At 47.6% G+C, this 15,645-nt stretch overlaps 1 protein-coding gene across 1 annotated transcript in view; it reads left to right on the top strand.

The window, feature by feature from the left end:
- The window catches only part of LOC127030993 (tripartite motif-containing protein 55-like), a 71,006-nt gene extending 55,361 nt beyond the window's left edge, over positions 1-15,645 (top strand). The window contains exons 3-12 of the mRNA XM_050917671.1: positions 2,167-2,315; positions 4,067-4,238; positions 5,200-5,295; positions 6,597-6,830; positions 7,647-7,669; positions 7,765-7,889; positions 8,885-9,198; positions 9,813-10,148; positions 14,650-14,739; positions 15,403-15,645. Of these exons, the coding sequence (XP_050773628.1) occupies positions 2,167-2,315; positions 4,067-4,238; positions 5,200-5,295; positions 6,597-6,830; positions 7,647-7,669; positions 7,765-7,889; positions 8,885-9,198; positions 9,813-10,148; positions 14,650-14,727 (1,527 nt within the window). The 3' untranslated portion in view covers positions 14,728-14,739; positions 15,403-15,645. The remainder of the gene's footprint in view (positions 1-2,166; positions 2,316-4,066; positions 4,239-5,199; positions 5,296-6,596; positions 6,831-7,646; positions 7,670-7,764; positions 7,890-8,884; positions 9,199-9,812; positions 10,149-14,649; positions 14,740-15,402) is intronic.

Here is a 15,645-nt window from a genome sequence, read left to right as displayed (position 1 = left end):
AGAGTTGAGCAAGATCCTTAATAGTAACATGAGCTATTCAGCCTCAGCCATCAAATTCCTGGAGTCCTAAAGTGGAGCTGAAGCAGAGCCCCAGAGACCACCAGGCCAACAGCTGCATCCAGCACTTAATCTGTGTGGCAGGCTGCTTTCCCCTTCCATACCTCCCTGTGCTCTTCTTCGGTGCTTACTTGTTCTGTTGCTTGAGTGCTGGGTTTGGGGGAGCAGGGAGAGTTGAGGGCTGCATTGGCTTTCTTGTCATGTCTATTCAAATGGAATACAACTCCTATCGGCGGGATCACCCCATCGACAGCCTGGAGAGGCAGCTCATATGCCCTATTTGCTTGGAGATGTTCACCAAACCTGTGGTAATCCTGCCTTGTCAGCACAACCTGTGCCGGAAATGTGCAAATGACATATTTCAGGTGAGTAATCCCAGTTGCAGCCTTCTGCTCCTGGCGAGAGGTTTTTTTATTTATTTTATCCAACTGATACTGCAGGGTCCTGCGTCTGTGTTTCTAAGTAGGCAGGAAGAGTCAAATGGTTGGAATATGGATCGATCAATTGGGTAGGAAAGGAGAGTGCCCCCAAATTGTCCTCTTCATCAACCCTTTCCAGCTTCTGCTGAATTTCCACACACAATCCTCTCAGGAAAGGGTATTAATCCACTGAACTCCTTTCCCGCTGGTCAGGGCCGTATGTGTTCCCTCTGTTAAGGGACCTGGAAGCCTCAGAAACATTAATGATTTTAACAACCTAGTCTGCTGTGAGGTAGGAGTGAACAATCCTCTGTTCACAGGTGAGGAGCGGTGGCAGAGAGGTGAAACCAATTGGCCAAGGTCACACCGGGAGCCTGTGTGATGCCAGGACTAGAAGGCTGATCATCTGAGTTCCAGTCAAGTGCCTTGACCACAAGACCATCCTTTTACATCTCTCATGTTTCCCCATCCTGCACCCCCTCTCTCCAAACAAGGAATAGCTTCTATTTATAAAATTAATGTATAGAAAGCTTGAGCAGAAAGTTGGGAGGGACCCAGCTAGTGTTACTCATGCATCTGATTCCCCTGCTCAGGGACCAATGTCCTTTTTAAATGTACCTGAATGTCAAGTGCTCCATTTCTAAGGCAAGAGACTATAAAGAGGAGATCTAGTAGTAGCTATGATGGTTGTCTGCTCCGGGCAGTTATAACACACACCTAGCAGTGTTGTAGAGAAGTTTGTGCTTACCTGGCCTCTGACAAAGTGACTAAAGTTTCCCTGAAAGTCAAGCAATGTCTTTATGCACAAGAAGAGCGAGAAATGTGGATGAGCTGTCAATAGACATGAGGGGCTGCTGATGCCAAGCGTGTTAGGAGAAACTATTCTACTGTGTTCATAAGGAATGGGCTGGCATGTTGGCAGCTCAGTAATACATTTTCTTTGGTAGCAATCTGGGCATTCATAACACATGGCATTTTATTAAGAAGCACCACCGCACCTGAGACAGGTCTGTCTGACTGTCTCCATTTTACAGATGAGAAGATGGAGTCACTGATGGGTAAACTGACATGCACAAGGCTATGCTGGGAGTCTGTCTGAGCTATGATTGCAATATAGCTGCTCTTAATCCTGTGCTTGGGCCATTGGATCAGGATCTCCCTCAGCATAAAATGTTAATATTCTCACATCACAGCATGCAGGAATGTTGGGTATGGTGATAATTCACCCTGAAGTTTTAATAGCTTTTAACTCCTTCATGGCTCTTTGCTGCTGATCACCACTGACTTTGAAGGGCTAATTCCTTATTTGATTGAAATTAACTGAGAAGAACTGAGTGGAGTAACAACGTTTCAAGAGGAGGTTTTCTTTCTGGTAGCAGTACCAGAATGATCTTGAGTCATGTGCAGATGGCTCAGCATAGCTGAGGGGTTATACATATTCTTATTCCAATCCTTCTGTTGTCCTGGGGGATTTTCATCACCTGCCTTTGGGCTATTAAATATCTTGTGTTTACACTTAACTACTGCACCACAATCCCTCCCTTTAAAAGTACACGCTCTTCACACTTTGCTTCCCATGTGACAGGTTTGCAGTGTGCTTCAGGTCATGTGATTCCTATCAAACCAGTCTGTGGCTGGCTGAGCAAACCACCTGTAGCCACATCTAATGAAGATCCTTTTTGTGTTTCAGTCTCGTGGGACAACCTTGGGCTCCGCAGGCCGCTTTCGCTGCCCATCCTGTCGCCATGAAGTGGTCCTGGACAGGCATGGTGTCTATGGCCTGCAGAGGAATCTACTAGTGGAGAACATCATTGATATTTACAAACAGGAGTCAGCAAGGTGTCCCAACATGTTCAGAGTGTGTGTGTGTGTGTGTGTGTGTTGTGAGAGAGAGAGAGAGAATCAGTACAGGCTGCACACTCTGTAATGTGTCTCCTTGCAAAATATTATTCAGCCATTAGAGGTCTCCGTGTACTGTATAATGTTCCAGACAGGCTCCAGTCCCTGGTAAAGAAAGAAATCAAAGCTAAAAATCAACTTGTGTGGAAGCCTGGTTGTGTCTATAGTTGTCGCTGTTTTCTTTAATCAATGTGTCCTGCGTAAGAGCTTTGATTCCATAGATTACAACAGACTCGACTCTGCCTCTGTGTAAATGAGATGGCAACTCCAGATCAAATGTGCCCACTTTATAAGTCAAAAGAAGTGTTTTTTTCTAACTGTTGACTCACTATGAGATCTGAGAGAAAAACTAGGGTCTTTCCTTTTCATGCATCATCACCTCATACTAAATGTCTTACAGGCCAAACTGCTTTCTATAGTATCTTTGCTTCCGGGGAGTTTGCACATCTGCAAGTAGAACGTAGCAAACAATTCTGTTGATGACCCATGAGCAGGAATAGAACCTGCTCCCCATTCTCAGCTGGGTTGGCTCTGCAGGGCTAACAAAAGTAAAAAAAGGTGGGGGAAGCTTCCTTACTAACATCAGCAGAGCTGGGGTGCTGATGGGATAGATTGGTGGGGTAAGAAGCTGTCATTTATGCAAGTGCCCCATTGGTGTACGTATGCATTGTGCGAGACAGTCCCTGCCCCAAAAAGCTTACAGCATGAGGAGACAAGACAGACCAAGGGTGAGAGGGGCACAGAGTGGGAAGTGACAGGCCCTCAGCTGCGGGCTGGGAGCAGAACCCAGATCTCTGGACCTCCTTCCGTCCACTTGTTCATTTCCTGTTCCTGCTGATTTTGATAAGACAGAAATGAGGTGAGCCTCTTTGGTGCTAACACCAGTGCAGAACTCCTAGCAGAGGGTGCTGCTCACCTAGCTTTGCAGCTGGTTGATTTCCATTGCCCTGGAGCAGGGGTGGGCAAACTTTTTGGCCCGAGGGCCATGTCGTGGTATGAAACTGTATGGAGGGCCAGGTAGGGAAGTCTGTGCCTCCCCAAACAGCCTGGCCCCCGTCCCCATCCGACCCCTCCCATTTCCCACCCCCTGTCTGCCCCTCTCAGAACCCTGACCCATCCAACCCCCCTGGCTCCTTCTCCCCTGACCACCCCCTGTTGGGACGCCCCCCGGGACCCCACCCCCATCCAATCCCCCCTGGCCCCCCTGAACCTCTGCCCCATCCAACCATCCCTACTCCCTGTCCCCCGGAACCCCCTGCCCCATATCCAACCCTCCAGCCCCGGTCCCCTTACCATGCTGCTCTGAGAAGCATGTCTGGAGCCACTCCTCTCACCGGAGCCAGACACGCTGCTGCACTGCAGGAGCGTGCAACCCCGCCACCCAGAGCGCTGTCCATGTGCCAGTGAGGCTGCGGAGGAGTGGGGACAGCAGAGGAGTGGCCGGGGCCTAGCCTCTCCAGCCAGGAGCTCAAGGGCCGGGCAGCACGGTCCCACGGGCCAGATGTGGTTTGCAGACCATAGTTTGTCCACCTCTGCGCTGGAGCCTGGGTCTCAGTACTGACTTCTCAGCATGTAGCATCTACTCTATTGGGCTTCAGGTCTCGGCACTCGTAGGGGGAAGAAAAAATAAAACCCCATCTTGACTTTCCACCTTTCTGCCTCTCTCTCGCATGCCCTCTCCCCACATTTAGCTCCAGACCTCTGTTAAAGACAGGACACCCAAGCTGCGAAGAGCATGAGGAAGAAAAGATCAACATCTACTGTATGACGTGTGGGGTGCCCACCTGCTCCCTCTGCAAGGTCTTCGGGGAGCACAAGGGGTGTGAAGTAGCTCCCCTGTCCGACATCTACATGAAACAGAAGGTTGGCCTCTCCCTGGCATTTGCTCACTGGGGTGCCTGGTACCTGGGTCATTGCTACCAGGTTGGAGAGGAGAATGTTGGGCATCTCGTTCTTACAGATTGCAGACTTTTATCCTCTCCAGGCTCTGCTGCGAGGCTCCCAGACAAAATGAAGATTTAAAATTATGCCTATATACCAGCAGCTCTCCCACTGCATCCACTGTAGGTCTTGTCCACTAGAGAAGACTGTTCAGAAGCTTCAGGTGCTGAGTTCAGTGTTACTGTTCATTCACTCCACTCGGACATAGGGACTATATAGAACGTGCAGCAAGCTAGACCAGAGGTTCCTGAGGGTACAGAGGAGGTAGGGAGATGGTGCACACAGCATGCCAGCACTGTCCACCTAAGGATCTCAACGACTTTTATGCTCATTAATTAAGGCTCACAGCACCCATCAGGCACATGTTATCTCCTCCTAACAGATGGAGAAGCTGAGGTATGGAGGTAAGACCATGACTTCCTCAAGGTCACACTGGGATCAGGGTGCTGTGGGTCTCCTGATTCCCATCCTACACTCTAACTTGCACTTGGTGAATGAAATTCAAAGCCAGACTGTGTGTTTTTTTGGGGGGGGACAGTGCTGTCAACAGATATACAGAGACTTAGATGGGTCTTGGGGTGGCGTGGGAAGATACTGGTGTCTTATTTATCCAGCATTCCCTGGAAGAGGTGCTTGGGAACACTACACAAATGGTGACAGCATGAAGCCATTCCCTCTTGTCTCTGAAAATGTGACACTTGCCTTCTACCACATAAGACACCTGTGCTGGGAACCAAGGTGGTAGTGAACGAGGGAATGGTCTGTCGCAGTGGCAGGCTCTTTGGAGCCTGGGCCATCTTCTCCCGATGTCTTGTGTGTTTCTGGTCATGTTCTCGGTGCTGAATGGTAAATGATCTGAGCTCTCTCTCTCTCTCCCCCACAGTCGGCGCTGACAGATGGGATTGGAGCCCTGGTGGCTACCAACGACAGAATCCAGGCCTTCATTGATAACCTGCAAGGCACATGCAGGAACATTGAGGTAATGCATGCAGGTCCTCAGGATCCTTTTTGGGGAGGGGGAGCCCCATAAAACAGTTCTGAGCTCAGAGAGGGGCAGCCCTTTTCGCCCAGATAGGTTGGAAGCTCCTGCTGTTGGCACAGATGCATTTTTCCTTTACTTTGCTGCATTTGAGGACGACCTGGAAAGCCAAAGTCCTGGTCTGCTCTGCATGGACACTCCATGACGAAGTTTGCTATTATGTCCTAATAGTTTTTTTCTTTGCACTGTGATAAAATGAGTGATGTTTCTCTGGCTGGCTGCTGTGGGGCTGCATTTCAGTGGCCAAGTGCCTAAGATATCATTCTAAGGTACCTTCCATCTGAGGCTGTCAAAGGGCTCTACTGGCAATAATGAATTAAGCCTCCTAACCTCCCTGTGAGGTAGAGAATTTCCTTATCCCCTTTTACAGTTGGGGAAGCTGGGAAGCAGTGGGGATGCATCTTGATCACACAGTGGTGGATCTGGGATTAGAACCATGGAGTCCTGACTCCCATAGCTAAGCTGCTCAGGAATTTTTTGTCAAAATGACTTGTAGTTTCAGCAAAGTCAAAGGTCTTTGCTGATTTTTGTGTTTGCTCAATATTTTAAATTTTCTATTGGGATAAAGGATATGAAATACTTCATTTTGCTTTCAGTCAGCCCAGCTTGAAATATTTTGGTTTGGTGAGCTGACCTGAAACATTTCATTTTGAGTCAATCCAACATTAGACTGTATTTGCCTATAGAACTGTGGAGTCCCATGTGAGATGTAATTTGGGTGTTTTGTGCTCCCATTCACTCATATGGGGCAGGCTCCTTGTCTGGACTGCATCTCCCATGATGCATGTTGATTTCAGCTGACTGATCAGCGTAGTCCATTATGGGAGTCACTTGACTGTGGCACAGGAAATGAACTCCAGAAATGTTTCCAAACTGGCATTTTTTGGAATGTTTCATTGGGTGATTTTTTTTTTTTTTGGAGATTTCAACTTCATCTGAACTAAAACAAAGGTCAAAATATCAGAATTTCCCATGGGATGGAAATTCCAATTTTCACTCCGACTCCGGTCTACCCAGATCTTTGCTTTAATTACAAAATCATGCTTCTTCCTATATAGCTTTGGGGGGCTTAGGAATCCATTTTTTAAAAATGCTGAATACAAATGTCAGATGATCCAATATTACTAATGAAAAAGTATATATTCAACCCAGGCTCCTCGCCTCATGAATCAACTGTCCAAACCTATGTCTAAGCCAAGCCAATTGAGCTGGTGACTGTACTCTTTGCATCCTTCAAGCAGGACAACAGCAAGGCCCAGAAGCAAGCTCTGTGTGAGAAGTTTGACCGCATGTATGCCATCCTGGAGGAGAGGAGGAAGATCATGCTGCAGAGGATCACCTATGAACAGGAGGAGAAGACCCAGCACCTGAAATCCCTCACCAGGTCATACGGTGAACACATTGAGTCATCCTCCAAGCTGGTGGATGCAGCGTTGCAGTCCATGGAGGAGCTGCAGATGGCCGTCTTTGTGCAGGTAATGTGGCAGGAGGCTGAGTGGCCGTTGTCATCTCGTTCAACCTTGGGTCTCCTGTTGCAAAGGAGAACCAGTAAGCTTTGTTTCCCAGAGCCAAGAGATAAACAGGGTAGGGGGAAGTCATGAGTAGGACAAGACTGGCTTTAGAATACAAGCAATCACTGCTTTTCAAGGCAGACTTGCAACTCAGTGCCATGGGAGTTGAGTCATATCTTCCTTTCCCACCAACACCTTGATAGCTTGGAGTCATCCACTTGCTTGAGATCCTTCAAGTCCAGGAAGGTGTGGCTCTGGAATAAGGAGTTGGCACCACTTTTAAGGCAGAGGAAATCTAGGCCCTTGAGCAAACAGCTTCTGTAGGGAAAACCCTAAGAACAGTCAGGCTTGAGGAGAGCGGCTGGGCTGGGCTTTGTGCTTGTTTGGGTTCACAATTAAGCCAAACCCCAAATGTGGTATATAGGATTTATACACAGTGTGTATCCTTTGTAAGGAGCAGGCTGGGCAGGGATGGTGTCCCTAGCCTCTCTTTGTCAGAAGCTGGGAATGTGTGAAAGGGGATGGATCACTTGATGATTCCCTGTTCTGTTCATTCCATCTGGGCTCCCTGGCATTGGCCACTGTCAGAAGACAGGATACTGGGCTAGATGGACCTTTGGTCTGACCCAGGGTGGCTGTTCTTATGTGGGAACCCCACTGTGTGTGTGTATGTGTGAGAGAGACACACAAATGTGCGCACACTCGCCACGCTTTTGTCTTGATTTTAGTTCTAGTCCCATAATCTCGTCTTTCTTCTCTTCTCCTTTTCTGGCTACTCAGAATGCCAAAGTTCTCATACAGAAGTAAGTAGAACTCCTTATTTTTACATTCACATTCTGACCCCAATTTCTCTGAGGGACTGGATCATCTGGGGTCGTATCTTCATTTCCTTTCCCAGAATTTCCGAGGTGACCCAGAGGTGTGAAGTGGAGGCACTGGAGTCTGGTTATGACAATATGGAGCACTATACTGTGGATTTCAATGCTGAGGAGCGGGTGCTGTATCAGTTGGACTTCATTAAAGGTGAGAGGAAATGATCTGGGCTGGTCAGAAATGGGAGCCTTGGAGAGGAGGGTTTGCTGGTCTGTCTGTATGTTCACAATGCTCCATTCACTGTGGTATCAGGGGCTACTTCAACCAATATAAAAACCTTCCTTCTTTTCTTGACTTTAACGTCACTTGTGTCCCAGTTCTGCCACCTTGTCCATTTCACTGGTGGCTGATTTCAGTGGGACAATGTGTACTCCTGAATATCAGCAAGGGTGTCAGAATCCAGCCATTGTCCTGTCTTTGTCAGGGAGGAGCCGAGAGCCTTTTCCCTTGCATTGGACACTTGTGCCTGTTACACCTACCAGAGGCCTGTGGCTGCTCCTCTGGAAGCCGCCTCCTTGGGGTTCTCCACTCTGTGTCCTGGGATGGACGCATTGGAGGTGCAGTGCTGTGTTCATTGGGTGCATTTCTCATGAATGAGTGAAGGAAAGAGACAGGGAGGAGGGAAACAGCTGGTGAGCAAAGAGAATGAGAGAGACACTGTAGGATGCCACAGAACCAGCGCCTCATGGTACCTTTGTGCTGTGTTCAGTTGGGGAACCTTTTCCTCCTACGGGAGAAGCACCTAGGGTTGAATCTAAAGCCTGCTGAGCTCTGTGGAGATGTTTCACCTCAGTGTGCTTTGGATCAAGGTTCTTGTCTCTATTCCATTCTGGGTGCAGAAATCCAGCTGGCTTACTCTGACCCCAAAGTTCCTTTGAGAGGGGAACAGGAATCCAGCTCAGCTCCTTCCCCTTCAGCAGAATCCCCGTTCGAGCTGTTCTTCTCCAGAGGCCATCCATGTATTTTCAGTAATTCTCCTATTTCCCTGTAATCGATAGAGGTTGGGGTTCCCCTGCTCTGAGACTTCCTCAGTTGACAGTTCTGCTGACAGCCAGCGTCTAGGAAATCTAGGTGTCTGTGCCCATCTGGACTAGGTGCTGTCTGCCTCCCTTTCACATTGCCAAGGCTGTGTATTATCCTTGCAGTTGATGAGTCTGAAGAAGGGGCAGAGGAAGGAGAGGAAGACGCTGTGTGGGGAGATGCTGAAGGTGCAGCAGGAGAGTCTGTGGCAGAAGGGCAAGTGGCCAGCGGTGAGGGCAGAGAGGAGACCCTGAACGTCCTTGTGGATGGAAAGGAAGAGGAGGCCGAGGGAAAAGCCCTGATGTTGAAGGAGGCTGAGAGTGAGAGTGCTGAGGAAGCTGATTCCATGGCTAAACTATCTGGTTCAACTCAGGCTGCGGAGTCGGATGTCCCAGCTGGCAAGGAGGGAGCCGAGAGAGAGCTGGGCACCGCCCAGCAGGTAATGGCTCCAGGACTCTCCTGATCACTACAACAGTGAGTGATGCGGAAGGACCCAGGACACACCCTTGATGTGGTTGGATTGTCCTCTCAAAAGCCAAAGATACACACTCATGCATGACGTACAAGTGAGGTGTGTATGCACAGCCAGGCGTGTGTGACATGGCAGTGCACACGTGTAATATAATCCCTGTTTGGGTGGGCTAGGCCAATGGCCCTCCTCTTCTCCAGACCAGAACCCCCACCCCCATTGAGCAGCCTGGTGGCTGTGGCTGTCCTGAGACCTGTTTGCACCCCTCCAACTTAACCCACCCATCCTACGCCATCATGAAAGTGCTTCACAGAGGAGCTGCAGAGACGAGGGAGTGGAGGAGCTCAGGATTAATGAAATCCTGCCCCCAGCCCAGGCTTGTCCAGTGATGGATGGGGTCATTAAAGACACTGGCCCCTCCAGAGACCTTGTGAAGCTGCGTTGTTCTGACCTAGGCAGGCCATTCGGCCCGTCTCCCCCACGTGTTCACAAGGTTTCTAGAAGGCGCCTGGGATAAATCCCTTCCCCACCCCCACAGCTTTTCTCACTGCCTCCCCCTCTCCTCCCCGGTGTTTGCTTTTTAGGAGGATGCGGCTGGGCCGGACGGGGCTGCTGCAGACTCTCAGGGGGCCGGGGCAGAAGCTGCAGCGTCCAGCAACGCCTGGCAAACGATCGCCCCCAGTTCTGCCCTCCAAAATACTCCCCAGGGAAAGGCCCTCGACAGCCCGGCGGAACCCGCAGCCCAGGGCAGCGGAGCCGTGGAGCCCGAAGAAGCCGCTTGCTTTGGCCCATCCGAGACTTTCAGCACCTCGGACAGCTCCGCCGGGGCCAGGGAGGAGGTTGGCCCAAGCGATTGCGGGGCCAGTGCCGCCAGAGGCAGCGCGGAGCGGGGACTGGCTGGGGCATCTGGCTCCGGGCAGGTCAGTGAGAGCCCGAGCTGGGGGCTGTCTGGTGTCACGCTGATTGCACGGTTCGTGCGGGGGGGTTAGCAGCAGGTGTAGGGCTCCGGCAGTCTTACACCCAGCGCCAGAACGGGCCGGGAGCTGGGAACACGTTTCCATCCACGTGGTGGTTTGTTTTTTCGTAATGGGGAGAAAAATGCAGATTTGGCAACGAGATTTGGCAGATTTGTGTCAGTTTCACCTCAATTGTTATGGCGGGAATTCCCTCCCCCCCCCCCAAATAATCCAAATCATCCACATTGGATTTGGGCGTTTTCAAAATGAAACGTTTCCATAGTTTTGGTCTGAAATGACATTTTTTGTTTCGAAATGTCTTTTAATGTCGTTAAAGGAACATATACAAAAAGACTTCTAAAGAGCCTGAAACTGAAATGAAACATAGACTCATAGACTCTAGGACTGGAAGGGACCTCGAGAGGTCATCGAGTCCAGTCCCCTGCCCTCATGGCAGGACCAAATACTGTCTAGACCATCCCTAATAGATATTTATCTAACCTACTCTTAAATATCTCCAGAGATGGAGATTCCACAACTTCCCTAGGCAATCTATTCCAGTGTTTAACTACCCTGACAGTTAGGAACTTTTTCCTAATGTCCAACCTAAATCTCCCTTGCTGCAGTTTAAGCCCATATCATTTTGAGTTGAAGCAACACACTTAGTTTGACCCCGATATGATCTTTTTATGGACTTTTTGATTCACTGAAAATTTTGGACACTTTTTCTTGAGTTTGACTTGACTCTCTCCAATTTGTCTGTATCTTTCTTAAAGAATGGCACCCAGTTTTGAACACAGTACTCCAGCTGAGGCCCCATCAGTGCAGAACAGAGTGGGACAGCGACCTCCCATGTCTTACATACAACCTTCTTGTTAATCCACCCCAGAATTATATTAGCCTTTTTTGCAAGTGCATCACATTGTTGGCTCATATTGAATTTATGATCCGCGAAAAACCCATATCCTTTTCAGAAGTACTACCACCTAACCAGGTATTCCCCATTTTGAAATTGGGCATTTGGTTTTTCCTTCCTAAGTGAATTACTTTGCACTTGTCTTTACTGAATTTGATCTTAATGATTTTAAACCAATTCTCTAATTTGTCAAGATCATTTTGAATTCTAATTCTGTCCTCCAGCGTTCTTGCAATGCAACCCCACCTAGCGTGGTGTTATCCACAGGTTTTATAAGCATACTCTCCACTCCATTATCCAAGCCATTCATTAAAATATTGAATAGTACTGTACCCAGAACTGGCCCCCTGGGACCGCACTAAGTATGCGCTCCCGTTTTGACAGCAACTCATTGATAACTACTCGTTGAGTACAGTCTTTCAATCAGTTATGCATCCACTTAATAGTAATTTCATCTTGACCACATTTCACTAGTTTGCTTATGTGAATGTCATGTAAGGCTATGTCAAAACCCTTTCTAAAATCAAGATATATCATGTTTGCTGCTTCCCCCTCATTTCCTAGGCTGATAACCCTGTCAAAGAAGGAAATTAGATTGGTTTGGCATGATTTGTTCTTGACAAGTCCATGCTGGGATTGCTTAGAACCCTATTAAAGATTCATAGATTCCAAGGCCAGAAGAAAACATTGTGATCATCTAGTCTGACATCCTGGGTAGCACAGGCCAGAGAACTACCCCACAAATAATCCCTAGAGCAGAGCTTTTAGAAAAACATCCAATCTTGATTTAAACATTGTCATTGATGGAGAATCTCACACAACGCTTGGTAAATTGTTCCAATGGTTAATTACTCTCACCATTACAAATGTATAATTTATTTTCAATCTGAATTTATCTAGCTTCAATTTCCAGCCATTGGATCATGTTATACTTTTCTGCTAGATTGACAAGCCCATTATCAAATATTTGTTCCCCCATAAAGATACTTAGATGTCACCTCTTAACTTTCTCCTTTATTATTATTATCCTCTAGCTGCATACAAACTGATTGACAGTATCTTTGTTGAAGTTATCTAATGTTGAAGTTAGGCTGACTGGGTTATAAATCTTCAGGTCCTCTTTGTTCCTCTTTTTAAAGATAGGCACTAAGTTTGCCCTTCTCTGGATTTCTGGGACCTCACCCATCCTCCAGGAGTTCTTGAAGATAATTGCTAATGTTTCCAAGATTGCGTCAGCTAGATCCTTAAGTATCCTAGCATTAATTTAATCAAGCCCTTCTGATCTGAATATATCTAACTTATCCAAATATTATTTAACTTGTTCATTCTCTGTTTTGGCTTTCATTGCTTCCTCCTTGTTGTTAATATTAATTGTGTTGAGTATCTGGCTCTGTTAACCTTTTTAGTAAATACTGAAGTAAAATAGGCATAAAATCCTCAGTCATCTTGATGACATCAGTTATTAGCTCTCCTTCTCCACTAAATACAGGACCTACACTTTCCTTCACCTTTCTTTTGTTCCTAATGTATTTAAAGAACCTCTGTTCACCTCGGTATGGATATTACACTTCCAGGTCTTTTTGAAGATCAGCCTTTTCAAAGAGAACCTGTCCAGCATCAGGAAAGCAGCCACTGGCTCCCTTTTCATCCTTCTCTCAACTGTGAGATAGTGGCTCAGATTCTATGTAACTATTCACCTACGGCCATTAAGAACTTGAGGTGCACTCATGTGAAGGGTTAATATCACTGACGACTTCTTTGCCAGCACAAACTATGCATAAATGGCCGTGTTTTAACAATGAAACTATTCTTCCCATCCCCAGTGGAAATAGCGGGTTTTAGGTATTTCTTACATTTTATTTTACAAATGGGAAAAATGTACTTTTAAAAAAATAGCCCAGAATAACTCCCAAGCATTATCCCTGAAAAGCTTCTTGATGATTAAACTTTATTTCCCTTCTAGGCTGGGGAACCTGAATTGCTCTTGCTTGCTCCAACTAAGTGTATTTTTAGACACTCTGTTCCCTTCCTCCTTCTTTCTGAAGGACTGTTATGATATAATGATGCTCTGCACTTGTGCAGCACCTTTCATCTCAAAGGCTCTTGCAGAGATGGGTGCTAGTTTCGCCTTCTGTAATGGAAATAATGAGGCCTTGTGATGACAGATTTTCAGACAATGGCCCGTGCATTCATCAGGTAATTGCTAATGCAAATCACTATTCGGACGGATTTGCACCAAGTTACTGAATTTGCACTCGCAGATTGAGCACCCAATCTGTCCGAAAGTCCATTCCACCATGAGCTATCAACCTGGGGTTGTTTAGATCCCAGCTAAGTGGAAGGGAGTGGAGGGGGCAATATGGATACAGTTGAGAACCACTGCTCAGGGTCATCTCAGTGTCCTAGTCTCTGTAGCTGGTTCTCTGAGAACAGACGGTGAGAGAGGAGCACTCCATCTTTCAGCCTGCTGAGGCCAGGGGGGAGGTAGGATACGATAGGGCACAGACACACAATGAGGGTCACCACCAAAGTGAATCCTGTAGAAAAATGAAAATGGGGTGAGATTCCTAAAGGCCTATTTTGATGAGTCTTGAATGCTGCTGTAAGCAATTTTCAGCAGCCAACGAGAGGGGGCTCCACATCTCTGTGACATAGGGGGCTTTGGTCCTGGAATGTGTGAGCTGCCTCACGATGAAGGGCAGTTGAGAGGCCTGGGGAATATGGCATATTATGATTCATTGTATTACTCTAGCTCCTAGGAGCCCTACTTATGGACCAGGACCTTATTGTGTTAGGTGCGGTACAAACATAGAACAAACAGATTGTCCCAACACCAAGGAGCTTACAGGATTGACCGGAGCCAATGGACTAGCACAGGGGTAGGCAACCTATGGCATGGGTGCCAAAGGTGGCACGCAAGCTGATTTTCAGTGGCACTCACACTGCCTGGGTCCTGGCCACAGTCCGGGGGGACTCTGCATTTTAATTTAATTTTAAATGAAGTTTCTTAAACATTTTAAAAACCTTATTTACTTTACATACAACAATAGTTTAGTTATATATTATAGACTTAGAGAAAGATCTTCTTAAAATGTGTGACTGGCATGTGAAACCTTAAATTAGAGTGAATAAATGAAGACTCAGCACAGCACTTCTGAAAGGTTGCCGACCGTTGGACTAGCACCTGCCTTGCTTGTGTCTGTTTCCTACAGAGAGGGTGCCTCTTGCTGTCTGTTGTTCATTCCCACCTGATCACAGCATTGTGTGTGTGTCATTCTCCACCAGGCTGTAGCTTTCTGCCTTTCAGTGCTGGCCTGGGTGATCATCCTGACACACCTTTGGAACTCAGCGGGCGTGTGCTTTCTCCGGGGCTGGGACTGTGGCATTTCAAGCCAGGTATAATACCCTGAACCGCAGATGGTTACTGAACTTCCTCATTCCCTCCCCTTCTGTTAGAGAGCAGGTTAGAGCGTTACCAGGGATGGAATGAGGAGCTTGCCTCTGCTCTCTGGAGCGACACTGAATATATGCTCCTTCCTGCTTTTCCAGGACTCCTCTGTGGTGGATGGGAAGAGTGAAGAAACCAGTGAAACTCCATTTGGGAGTAACTTCAATCCTGCTCTGTGATGTCAAGGCAAGGTGGGTGCAGAGCTCCTTCTGCTTCCTGGGGTGGGCGATGCCCCACTGCCCCCAATCCCTTGCTCTCCTTTTTCCTGGGAAGAGCCACCCTTGGCTGAGACTGGGCAGGGAGACTTTGGGTAATTTGCACTGGTTTCTGACCCCAGTAATAGTAATTAATACATTAGCATCCTGATATTCAGAGACACCGAACACCTACAAATCGGACACAGGTTGTAGGTGCTCAGAAAGGCTGCAAGTCAGGCTTTTTGCTTCTAATTTGTAGTGAAGTTCTTGGCCTGTTTGGCTAGTCTGAGCTCCTGCTCAGCAGAATGGTCCATTCTGGCCCCACACAGCTCTGACGTTTGTGCTCTCTATTCAGAATGCTTTGGAGGGAAATGTGCCAAAACGTAAAATCTGTAAAATCCTTAGCTATTTCTTGTCTCTGCCTCTGCCATGCCCAGTCTTCCCCCCTGCATTTCAGAGCCCTGGTGTAGCAGGCGAGTTTGGGGAGACTAAAAAGTTGTTAGATGCCCAGCACTGGTGTTCATTTGTTTTTAGCATTAAACTCCATTTCCGTGAAATGTACTCTCGGGACATTGATGTTGCTGTGTGAATGTCTTTCATTCAGACACTGTCTGACCTGGGTTCTCTATCTAACATGATTGTGTTGGTTTTTCCCAGGGCCACCTTCCAAGCTCAGTAGCTTAAAACCAACAGAGTTATAGTGTCTTAATTCCCTGGTGAAATTGTCTGATCTGAAACCACACGTCCACCCATCTGGATTTTTGTTTGGAAAAAGAGAAGGCAGCTGGACTGGATCATGGGAGCAAGTGACCGGTGGCACAGTGCCAGCAGGGGACTGTTAGAATCTGAACTGTCTACATTTAGAATAGCAAAGGCCAGCGTGGTCACTTGCCAGGAGCC

The sequence above is a fragment of the Gopherus flavomarginatus genome, chromosome 11 (assembly GCF_025201925.1).
Source record: "Gopherus flavomarginatus isolate rGopFla2 chromosome 11, rGopFla2.mat.asm, whole genome shotgun sequence".
In the NCBI taxonomy this organism is placed as follows: Eukaryota; Metazoa; Chordata; order Testudines; family Testudinidae; genus Gopherus; species Gopherus flavomarginatus.
This window is presented reverse-complemented; position numbering and strand designations above follow the sequence as displayed.